Source organism: Lynx rufus, unplaced genomic scaffold (genome assembly GCF_022079265.1).
Source record: "Lynx rufus isolate CCGP_SWC_20201006 ecotype Redwood Valley unplaced genomic scaffold, mLynRuf1.p SCAF_4, whole genome shotgun sequence".
NCBI lineage: Eukaryota > Metazoa > Chordata > Mammalia > Carnivora > Felidae > Lynx > Lynx rufus.
In genome coordinates this window covers 55903377-55915459 of record NW_025814856.1, presented here as the reverse complement: position 1 = coordinate 55915459, position 12083 = coordinate 55903377, and the positions used below count along the sequence as shown (strand labels likewise).

Below are 12083 nucleotides of genomic sequence, written 5' to 3'. Positions count from 1 at the left end.
AGGGCCCACAGGACAGGCTCCCAGGGCTTCCCCGGGCCCCTGGCGCAGCGTGGTAAGCGGCACTTGGTGATGGTGACAGGCCTCCCTGTGTTCTCTGTTGGTCTCTGCTACAAGGTGATGTCCTAAGACAGCAGGGTGCTGCCACTCACCTGCTGTGTGGCCTTAAGCAAACAATCTAATCTTTCCAGGCCTCTGTCTCTTCTTTTGCATGGTGGAATAAAAATAGTTCCTGCCGCAAAGGATCAGGGTGGATTAGATGGGATAGAAGATATAAAGCTCTCATTATGGGCCTTGAACATAGCAAGCTCTCAAGTTCAGGAAACACAAGGTTCTCAAATGAGAGGTCTTTCGTGCAGTGCTGACCACGAGAACTTAGCTTTTTAAGGGAAGGAAGACAATGCAGGTCCTTCTAGATCATGAACATTTATGCCTCACCGTGTCCATCCCTTTCCCTGAGCGAAGCCTGACCCTGGTCCCTGTTGTCAGGCCCCCATAGCAGCTTCATCAGGGACCCCCACCATCAACGGTGGAGCCAAGACAGGGTAACTGGCCCAAAACCACACCACCAGCAAGATCCCGACCCATCAGACTTCAAGTCTAACCTCTGCCCGGAATTCCCTCCCACGCTCCCTCCCAGCTTTCATACCTCCATTCCTTTGCTTCTGCCGTTCCTGCCACCTCACATGCCCTTCCTTCTCCCAGCTCTCAGGCTGCCGGCCTTCATGGCTTCGTGGCTCGCGGTAAATGGCAGCTCTTGCACGGCCCCATCCCCAAGCCTCCTCACCCCCTCCTCTCAGCCCCCACAGCCCCACTGGTCCTCATGCATTCATGCACCGAATCCACATTTGCTGGGTTATATGCTGTACTCCAGGTTATCTGCTGCTCTAAGTGCTGGGGATACACCAAGGGACAAGATATGCATTAATCCCCATCTTCATGGAGCTTACATTTCAGTGTGAAGAATAAACAAAACAAGTAAGTGAATACAGGATCTTACACAATAGGGCTGTGGACAAACATAACGCAGGGACGGGAAAGGTTGCGATTTTTAGGAGGATGGTCAGAGGAAGCCTTAACAGAGAGGGTGACACGAGCACAGACTCAAATGTCTCTGAAGGAGAGGCAGACGTTGGCCCTTTGAATATCTGAGGGAAGAGCATTCAAGGCAAACAGCTCAGCAAGCACAAATGTCTCCAGGCAGCGGCTTGGCAATGACCTTTTCCTGTCCAACTTCCCTCAGAGACAATGTGAAGACCGAGTCCACGGCTTGTGGACTCCTCGGGGACTTCTTGCCCCCAATATCTTTAGCACAAGACTCTGGTACAAGGTTTGGCAGGTGCCCTGTATCAGGTTATACATTCTCTCCTACGCCTAGTTTACTACAAATGTTTAACCATGAATGGGTGTTGAATGCACTGCACCTACGGAGACAATTATATGGCTTTTCTTCTTCATTCCATTGATACGGTGACTTACCGTGATCGTGAATGTTAAACCAACCTTGCATTTCTGGGATTTATCCCAGTGGGTCATGATGACTCATCATCCTTTTTATAGTTTTCTGGATCTGACTTGCTACTATTCCGTTAAAGAATTTGTGCTTTTCTCCTGTGGATTTCTTATTCTTGTAATGTTTTTGTCTGGTTGGCAACAAGTGGAATGTTGACCTCATAAAAATGACCTAGGGTATCATCACTCCTTTTTCTTTCTTGACTTTATACAAAACATGTACTATCCATCCCTTAAGTGTTTTGTAGGATTTACAGACAGGCCATCTGGGCTTGGAATTTTCTTTCTTTTTTTTTTTTTAATGTTTATTTATTTTTGAGAGAGAAAGAGCGTGAGTGGGGAGGGACAGAGGGAGAGAGAGAGACACACACAGAATCCCAGGCAGGCTCCAGGCTCCATGCTTACCAGCACAGAGCCCGACGTGGGGCTCAAACACACAACCTGCGAGATTGTGACCTAAGCCGAAGTCGGACACTCAACCGACTGAGTCACCCAGGCACCCCTGGGCTTGGACTTTTCTTTGTGAGAAGGTTTTTAATTAGAAACCTAATTTCACCAAATGTCCTAACTGAATGGAAGGCAAGGAGGATGTCATTCCCATTGGTGGCCCATGTTGGATTTTGGCTGCCCAGCCCCCATCCACCTCTCTCAGTAACAGTACCCAGCTTTTCTGTGGGTGCTGCCTCTCCTCACACTCTCAGACCATAAGGCTGCAGAGAGCTCACCCTGCTCCAGACTCTAGGAGACAGGTAGCTGGGGCCTGGCCAATCGGCTCTCTGTGTTCACCTGATTGGAGAGGGGTTCAGACCCAGGCACGTGCCCAGGTGAGTCAGCCCAAATGGGTGCTGTGGCCTGTGCCCCTCTAGACTGGACTCTGGGGGCTGTACGGCTGGAACTGTGACCTTGACACCCCAGGAGGGTACCCAGCCAAAGCCAAGACCCAAGGACCGAGAAGCCAGGCCCTGCTGACGTCACACGAACCCCTGCAGCACAGAAGCGAGGGCGTTCAGTTCAGTTCAGTTCCGGAAGCCAAAACAACATTCCTTGGTTTTATTTAAACTATTTTGGCTTGAGCTTCCTGTTGCCTATAGACAGAAGAATCTGGACGAAAGAAACACCCCTGACTGAATTCTTCAAGGCTTATTGCTTTATTTCATTCAAAGTACTGGTATTTTTCTCTCTTTTTAAGCAAAACCCAAAAAAAAAAAACCCTTGTATTCCTTATGTGTTTATTCTGTCAGGCACAGGGTGAAACACAACGCAACTGTTTCATTTGCTCCTAGCATCCTGGTAAAACCCCCATTTGACACCTGAGATCTCCACAGAGATATTAAGTCACCAGCCCAAGGTCACATTCCTAGGGAAAAAAAAAGGCTCAGCCCAGCCTGGCTCTGGACCCGGCCGGTCCGGTCCCGCTTCCAGTCCAGACAGGGCCCTACTCCCTCCTGCTGGAGGCACTGTTATTCAAAACAGGGCCAAAGGCCTCCCACCTGCCCTGGGGCTGCCCGAGGGGAGGGCCTGGGCTCCCAGACTCCAGCAGAAGAGGCCTCAGCCCCCTCCTGAATCACAACCCCACGTGTATCCTTTTTCCTGCTTCTGAAAAGTGTCCTTGATCTTATTAAGGCCTATTGAAGGGACCCGGGTGAACCACCCACTGGCTGAGAAGCGCTGGCACCATCCGGTGTGGTCCCGGGAGCGAGCTGGCCCTGGGGACGGCGACCTGGTTCTTCCAGTAACCAGCTCATCTCCGGCTACCAATTTGCACAGGGAGTAGTCCTTCTTACCAAAAAGGGTTTTTTGTTTTTGTTGCCTTTTTTTTTTTTTTTTTTTTTTTTAGGATTAAGTGGGGAATAACATAAAGGGATTTGCAGAGAAAAAAAAAACTGGTTCTGCTATCTTGGCTCCCTCTGCCACACACCCCCTCCGATATCTGAAGCCTCTGGATGTGCATGTCCGGCTTCCAGGGCAGCTGCCTGCACAGCTGCGGTCTGCCAGCCCCTTCCCCACCTCCAGGCCCCCTCTCTGTATGCTGCCCTCCAGGGGTCCAGTCACATCCAGGTGACCCTTGCATCGTTTTCTTATTTTTTTCTTCTAGATGGATTCTTCTTTAAAGAAAAAGCACTTTAAAAGGAAACCCTGTGGGGTGGCTCTGTTGGTTAAGCGTCCGACTCTTGATTTGGGCTCAGGTTGTGATCTCACCGTTCATGGGTTTAAGCCTCACATCAGGCTCTCTGCTGACAGGGCGGAGCCTGCTTGGGATTCTGTCTCTCCCTCTCTCTGCCCCTCCTCTCAAAATAAGTAAGTAAAACATGTTAAAAAATAATAATTAAAAAAATTTTTTTAATGTTTTATTTATTTAGAGAGAGAGAGACAGAGAGCAAGCAGAGGAGGGGCAGAGAGAGAGGGAGACAAAGAATCCGAAGCAGGCTCCAGGCTCCGAGCTGTCAGCACAGAGCCCAATGCGGGGCTCGAACCCACAAACTGCAAGATCATGACTTGAGCCAAAGTTGGGACATTTAAGCAACTAAGTCACCCAGGCGCCCCCAAAAATAATTTTCTTAAAGGAAACCTTGTATCGCTAGTGAAAAGGAAAAGCCCATACCGTTTGCCCTACATCTCTGGTAACCATAAAAACAAATGTATCAAAACAATGTTACCAGACTCTGGGGGGGGGGGGGGCATGTCTGCTCTCAGGAGACATGCAAATATTCAAAGGTGTTAAGGAAAGCAGAATGGTGGTTTCCAGGGGCTGTGGGGGGAGGAGGAGGGGGGAGTTTCTGTCTGATGGGGCAGAGTTTCAGTTGAGGATTATCGAAAGTTCTGCACATGGACGGTGGGGACAGCTGCGCGACAGTGTGAATGTACTTCAAGCCACTGAACTGTGCACCTAAACATGATTAAGATGGTAAATTTTGCAAGATGCGTATCTTACCACAATTTAAAAAACAAACAAAAATGTAAGCTGCATATTGGCACCAGAAATCCACTTTTATTTTGAGGAAACCTAACGGGCTGACAGTGGCTTCTGGAAGGGTCAGTCTTTCCCATTCCGTGGGACAGAAGGCCAGCTCACACACACTGCGTCAGGCGCTCTGGGGCCCCGCGGCCTTGGGGGAACCACTCACCACTCCTCAGAACACAGGAACAGGAGCTGGGCAGGGGAACCCAAGGCCAGGCCAGAAAGAGAGTCCAAAAACGAGAAGTAAGAGATGCACAGGAGCAGGGGGTGGGTGGGAGTGGAGGGATGCACAGCCCGCCTCCCCTCCACCTGCAGGCTCCGGCCCCTCTGGGGCAGAGGCAGGGCCTGCAGGGAGGAAGCCACCCAATTGTGGGGGCAGAGCAGGGCAGAGCAGACCGCAAAGGAGGCAGGAAGAAAACAACCCAGCACCAGGTCAACTCAAGTCAACACACATTTCCTGGCACCTCCCTCTGTGAGTCGTCGAAGGGAACTGCACGAGGCCCCGGCAGCCCCGAGCTGCAGGCCGACCTCGAGGCGGGTGCAGAGCAGAGAGCAAGGCCCTAAGAATGAACTGGTCCCAGGCTAACACGTCCCAAGTCCTGACCCTGGCAACCCGCTTCCTGTCTCCTAACCACAGCCCACAAGGTTCCACATGGCCCGGCCCCTGTCACCCTCTCTAACGTCACCCTTCCCCTCACTAAACATGCCTTGTCTGTGCTCCTCCGGCAAGCTCGGCCCCTCCCCGGGGCCTTTGCACCTGCTTCTCCCTCTGGCTGGTACCCGTTCAGGTCCCAGGTCAGCTTCAAAAAGGCTTCTCCTGACCACCCTGCCCAAAATCGCTTACCATCTTCTGCAGCCCTTGTCACAACGTGTTGTTTTATGTCCTTCGCAGACTTCTTACCATAGGAAATGCAGCCATTCATTTCATCTTGGTTTATCATTTAACTCTCCCAGCCAGCTACAAGCTCCAGGACAGCAGGGCACCAACACATCTGCCTGTTCACGATCCCAGGCCCCAGGCCCAGGAGTGGCGCCTGGCTCGGGTATAAGTCACAGACATTCATCCCCTGCTAAGTAGACCCCCAGGCCTCATCTGTGAAATGTGTGTTGCTGACCAGTGCACTTGGGCAGGATGGCCCTTCACAGTGAGCACTGATGGGCCTCCCACTGAATCAAGCCCACTTTTGTGGTTAAGTTTCCACATTGTCAATTTTTTACTTCGATTTCAGGGCCTGATTCTCCAGTTTCCCCTGGGTTCTACTGCCTCACCTGTCCAGCTTCAAGCACGTGAACAGCCTCCGTCCTTCAGGCCGAGTCCGTGAGCTCGGCAGAAGGCAGCTGGCTGGCTGACTTTCCCTTGGCTCGGTGTGCAGAAGGGGCCCCGGAAGAGCCAGAGGAAACCCTGCCCCTCCTCTTTCTCTTCCACTTTCCCCAGGCTGCAGCGGGACTGGCCGAGAGGCCCTGGGAGGTGCGCTGCGGCCTTGGACTTCACACAGCCGCGGGTCAGCAAGGGCAGAGGGACTGTCGGCTCTTAAGTGCCCCGATTCGCCAAGGGTCATCTGAGGTGCGTGAGACGCAACACACGCCAAGGACAAGGGCCACTGTGTGGACCGCCACAGCAGGAAGGGCTCCCATCTGCCTCCCAAGAACCCTAACACCCGTGGCCGAGAAGTGCACGCTGGTTCAGGACCCAGCCTGGCCAACACGCCAGGCAGCTTCAGGGTGCCCTGGGAAGGCTTCTTCGGGCACAAGGAAGGAGGAGAAGTCTGGGTACAGCAGCTTAGTGGGGGCTCTAGGATGCCCTGCCTAGATGCCCTTTACCAGGCCGATCCCCCCCTCTCAGCGGGGGGCATGCTGCCGCTCATGGTGTGCGCGCATAACCTAACCCACTCAAACACCCCTGGCCAATAGGGCCGCTTCACCCAGAACCCCAGAAGGTTGCACAACACCCCCTTCCCCAGCGGCAGCCACTTGCTGACTGCGGGTGCGAGCTCGAAACCCAGGCTTCCCCTGTACCTCAAGGGAGATGGCCCTGAAGTGCGTTTCAACTGCACGAGGTCACAAGAGTCACACAGACTTTCTCTGGGACCACATCCTTACTCATGTCCTTCCTCTTCCCTATCCTGCCTCCCAGGAGAGCACACTCTCCAATAAACCACAGGCAACCAAGTCCTCGTCTCAGGCTGCACTGGGAAACTGACCTAAGATACTCACTTTCTCCAAGACAAGCCCAGGGGAGAAACCAGAACAACCTGGGACTTCAATCACAGGGGAAAGCGTGAGCAGATGATGGAACACCAGAATGGTGCTCAGACACTCAGAATTTTGGAAGATAATGAAACACCATAAAGAAATACTTGAGACCTGGGGCACCCGGGTGGCCCAGTCAGTTAAGTGTCTGACTCTTGATTTTGGCTCAGGTCATGATCTCACCGTTTGATTCATGAATGAGATCAAGCCCCGTGTCAGGCTCCATGCTGAGATCGCAGAGCCTGCTTGGGACTCTCTCTCTCCCTGCCCCTCTGTCACTCACATTCTCTCTCTCTCCCTCTCTCTCTCTGTCTCAAAATAAATAAATAAACTTAAAAAAAAAGAAAAAGAAAAGAAAAATACTTGAGCCTTAATGTGAGCTGGTGGTTAGCAGAGAAAAAGATACCAAATGACCCAAGTACCAAGCATGAGGCAATGTTAGAAAGGAGCTCCAGGGGGGGAATTAGTGACTAAAAGGAAGCTCAAATAGTGACTGGCTGTGTTACGCTGAAGGATTAGGGCCTATTTCTCTTTTTCTGTATTTTCCCAATTCTCTATGTAATGCCATTTTGTATATAAAAGGATACCTTAAAAAAAAAAAAAGACCTGAGGCTCCTGGCTGGCTCAGTCAGCGGAGTGTGCAACTCTTAGTCTCAGGGTTGTGAGTCAATCAGTGGCTGGCCAATTAGCCAGAGGCCGCAAGTCCCGGAAGGAGGTGGGAATGGTGGCATCCCGTGAGCTCCCACTCAACTCAGGGACCATTGCCACAGATCTCCCTTGACTTACGATGGGGTCAGGCCCCGAAAAACGCATCTCAAATTGAAACTATCGGGCGCCTAGGTGACTCAGTTGGTGAAGCGTCCGACTCTTGATTTTGGCTCAGGTCATGATCTCATGGTGTGTGAGTTCAAGGCCCACATCGGGCTATCAGAGGGGAGCCTGCTTGGGATTCTCTCTCTCCTCTCTCTCTCTGCCCCTCCCCCACTTGTATTCTCTCTCTCTCTCTCTCTCTCTCTCTCCCTCCCTCCAAAATAAACTTCAGAAACATATGTATTACAAGTTGAAAGTGCATTTAATACACCAAATGTACCAAACATCATAGTTTGGCCTGGCCTACCTTAACCGTGCTGGGAACACTTATATTAGCCTCCGGTTGGGCAAAATCCTCTAACACAGACCTATCTGATAATGAAGGGTTGAGTGTGTCCTATAACTGTTGAATACTGTACCTGGAAGTGAATAACAGAATGCTTGTAAGGGTATTGGGTGTTGACCCGCGTGATCGCCTGGCTGACCTGTAGCTGCTGCCTGCTGCCCAGCTTCGCGGACGGAGCGTCAGACTGCATGCCACTAGCCCGGGAAGTGATCTAAATTCAAAGTCCCAAGTACAGTTTCTGCTGAATGCCTATCGCTTTTGCACCATCATAAAGCTGAACAATCTAAGTAGAACCATCGCTGGTCGGGGACCACCTGTGTTTATGCCACATCACAGAGCCCTTCCTTCTCTGAGGCCCCGAGGACAATTTGCATTACGATCTCTAGGGCTCCCCGGGCCAAACGCTGTCCGACTATTTGATGCTATAAAATCAAGAAAGAGGAAAAGTGTCAACTTTAAGGCACTGGCTGAGGCATGCAGCGGTTTCAGTGTAAACGTGGAACCTGGCTCCAAATTCAAATGATTGAGCAAAAGCTCCCCCAAGGTCCAGGAGTGTTTTAATTCTTTTGTTCTTCCATATCAGACTTAACTTCCTGGATGAAGGGGATAGTTTCCTCCCAGGTTTAGATACCTGCGGACGTATAGCTCATCTGCATGCCAACTCTTAAAACCTCCAGAGGAAATTCTTCAAAAACTGAAACAACAGAGAACGAAACTAGGAACAGCACTACTAAAAATAAATATTTTCAATGCTTGATTGATGGAAGATTTTCCTGTGAAATTAAGGGGAAAATCACCACCACCAAATACCTCTGAAGAGACACATAAGCTAAGCAGTCACACATTTGCGATGAAAATGATGGATCAGATGCAAAACGAGTCATAAGGTACTTAGCATTTCTCTGATGCATAGGAGATTAGGAATGTGGTTTTTCCCCCCTTCCTCCTAAGAAGCTTTACAAGTAAATTAAAAATCACCAGCCCCTCTCAGAAAAGAAAATGTACTTAGGGGGGAAAAAGAGTGTAGCTATAGAATCTCAAAGGAAGTAGCACACAAATACATCCAAAGGGATTCATTTGAAGCCAGCTGTTTTTAACAATCAGCTTCCTCTTTCTTGCGCATATATCAAGAGAACAGACAACCTCCACCAGAGAACAAGCATGTATCTCCTGGAAAGCATGGACTAGCAGTTCCTCTTCCCACACAAGACAAGGCCCTAGTCAGGTATATAGAAAACTTCTGAGCCAACGGCCAGCCTCTGGTGCCAAGCCAGAAACAAGACCCTCCCGGGGCATAAGGCACTAAGCCCCAAATGCAATTGGCTGACTCAGCATGGCTTTATTTCACAAGGCCGCTTTCAGAAAACACATAGCTGCAAATAGCATACTTGAGGAGGAAGACCGCTGCTCTGGGCCAGGGTCGGGGTCAAGCATGTCTGCCTGATATGCACACACTGATATCCAGACAGACTCAAAACATACATACGCACACCTGTTCTCTGAAACGTGATCACACCTTGTTGAGCCTCAGCACTGACCCAGACATCAAACAGGAAAAGGAAGGGAGAGGCAAAAGCGCCTCATGGAAGCCAGCGGGCAGAGAACCGCCTTTTTTCATCTCTAGCAAGGTGGGGCCTCAGTCACACCCTGGGCTGTCTCCACCTGCGAGAGTAGAAGCTGAATCCTCTGGCGGCTTAGATGGACGGTCTGCGCCACATTACCCTGCCCAGCCAGGCCTCTCGGTCCAGGGGGTAAGAGGGAACAAACGGAGGCCTCTGGTTCCATTCTTTTCTGGGGTTTCCGAGATCCCACCCCTCCACAATGAATGTGGAATTCCTGATGCCCCAGGAAGCGCGGAAGGGACAGAAAAAAAAAAAAGCCTGAGTTTTGAGCATAAAGGCTTAACCCCACTCTGGACAACCGGAGGTGAATCACCAAGCAGTCCTTGCGTTTCATTTCTCATCTGTAAAATGGGTCCCTAGGGTTTCCCTCACAAGACCTTTCATCAAAGGTTTATGTTCCTCCCAACGATGCCGAACGGGTATGATTCTTCCCACGCACGCCTTTCATACTTCCCCACAAACCCAACTCCCACACCAGTCCGGCGCCAGGGATGAGTCCCCCATCACCGGACAAAACCAAGAAACCTGCGTCTCCGGGCTAGGGCTTTGTAGGGCCTTGAGCATCCGCTCCCCAGAGTCCTGGACATGAAGGGGAAGAGTAAGACCACGCGGACCCCCATCCCCGGCCCAGGAGCTCCAGGGCACTCCTCTCCCCACAGGGGAAGTCCTGAAGACCCCTTTCCCTGGTAGGGCCTTCCCGGAGCCCTTCCTCAAGTCAGGCCGACTCTCGGGCTCCCTCCTCCCGCACAAACAGCTAGCGGCGGCCCGGGCCCCGCTCCCTTCCAGCCGGAGGAGCGCGGAGGCCCAGGCGGCGCCATGCGCAGTGACGGCGACCCGCGCGCAAGCCGCCGAGCTCCGCGCGGCCCGCCTCTCCGGCGGGCCCGGGCGGCCTGGCAGCGGCCCGGGTGCCCAGAAAGCGCGCGCCGGCGCACCTGCTGCGCGCGGGCCCGCTGGGGGCGCGCCCGGCCGTCCCGCCGGCCCCCGGGCGCCCGCCCCGGCCCCGGAAGCCGCGCGCTCCCGCCGGCCCCGCGCGGCCCGGCCCGGCGAGCCGCGGCCGCGCTCTCCCCGCGCCGGCGCACCTGCAGCGCGCGCCCGCCTGCCGGCCCGCCCGGCCCCGGGGCCCTCCCTCCTCCGGCCGTGGGCCGCGCGCCTCACCAGCGGTAGCAGCCCTCCGAGGCCTCCAGCGTGAAGTTCACGCGCGTGGCCCGCGTGAAGGGCAGCAGCACTTTGGGGATGTTGAGCTTGGCCGCCGCGGCGGTGGGGCCCAGCGCCAGCAGCACCGAGAGCGCGAGCAGCAGCGGCGGTAGCCCCGGGCCCCGCGCCGCCATCCTCGCCGCGCTTCACCTCCGGCGACCCGGCTCCTGGCCGCCCGCGCGCTCCCCCTGTCGCCCTCCTTCCCCGCCCGCGTGCGCCGGGCCAGCAGGTGATAAGCGCGGGCGGGAGGAGGCGGGGCGAGGGCCGCGGCCTAGGGCCACTTCCTGGGCCTCGGCGGGGCCCGAGCGCGGGAACTGAAGGGGCCGATCCCGTGGCGACCCCACCCCCGGCCCCGGCCCGCGCGCCCCCGACCACGCGGGGCGGAGGGAGCATCTAGAGCGCGCGCGCCCTTGGCCGCGCAGTGCGGGCGGGGAGAGGGTGGGTAATGTGGGACACGCGCCCCGGGACACGCGCCCCGGGACACGGTGGGGGTTGGGGCCCGTGCCCGAGCCACCGTAAGGCGGGGGATGAGAGGCTAGGGCGCGCGCCCACGTGGGGTCAGCCTGAACGCGTGCGCCTGCGGGCCACCCCTCTACCACGCGGGATCCGCTGCCCAGTTTTCTGGTCTCCGCGCTCAAATCCCGAGGTTTCAAACTCTCCAGCTGTACTGGGCGCCAGTGTGGAGCCTCGCGGCCTTGCCCGCAGCCACTCATTCAGCTCTGTTCGCCTCTGGCAATTGAGCCGGGCCTGGACGCGGCTCAAACGAGGCCGTAACCGTGAACTCGGTCGGGGAGGCTGACCGTCGACACGCAAAGGGTCAGGCACCCCGGAAATCTGGGGAAGCGGAGTGCCGAGGTGCACTTCAACCCGGTCTGTGCTTTCCAGAAGAGGGGCCCGGGTTCCACAAGGGGCAAGGACCTGCTGAAGCACTGAGAGCTGTCTGGGTGCTTCCTCCCACTTCAGCCTCCACACTGCCCGGCCGGAGAGAGATTATGATCCCCATTTCTCCTGGAGGAAACAGGTTGAGTGGCCCAAAGATCACCCAGCAAGCAGCGCTAGGGCTCTCAGATCCCAAAGCCCTTGTCTTCTGGCTTCTGGAAGTCAGGGAGGTTACCCAAAGGGCAGATTTGGAGCACCAGCACTGCCGGAGCTCACTCTACCCCCTCTCCCCTCCAAAAGAGAGAGAAGAATGTTCAGCATCTCTGAATTCATCTGCATGCAGAGATCTTGGATCTTACATTCAGTCTACGTCTTGTGCTCTGTGGTTTGTAGATGTCTTTGTCATGATTTGCATGAGGGAGTGGGTTCAGCAGACACAACGCGGCACCAGTGCCTCCAAAATGTCAATCTATTGCGGGGGGGGGGGGGGGGCGGGTGAGGGGGGCAGTCTAGT

The 12083-nt window shown here is 54.3% G+C and overlaps 1 protein-coding gene across 5 annotated transcripts in view; it reads right to left on the bottom strand.

Moving 5' to 3' along the window:
• The window catches only part of NUP210 (nucleoporin 210), a 109341-nt gene extending 98450 nt beyond the window's left edge, over positions 1–10891 (bottom strand). Inside the window, exon 1 of one of the 5 annotated variants that reach the window (XM_047096015.1) lies at positions 10652–10891. In XM_047096015.1, coding sequence (XP_046951971.1) covers positions 10652–10824 — 173 coding nt within the window. In that variant the 5' untranslated portion in view covers positions 10825–10891. Of the gene's footprint in view, positions 1–5737; positions 6860–10651 lie in introns of those variants that run through there. The other 4 variants (XM_047096017.1, XM_047096016.1, XM_047096014.1 and 1 more) reach the window with 4 other exon arrangements.
• Between the last annotated feature and the right edge of the window lie 1192 nt (positions 10892–12083).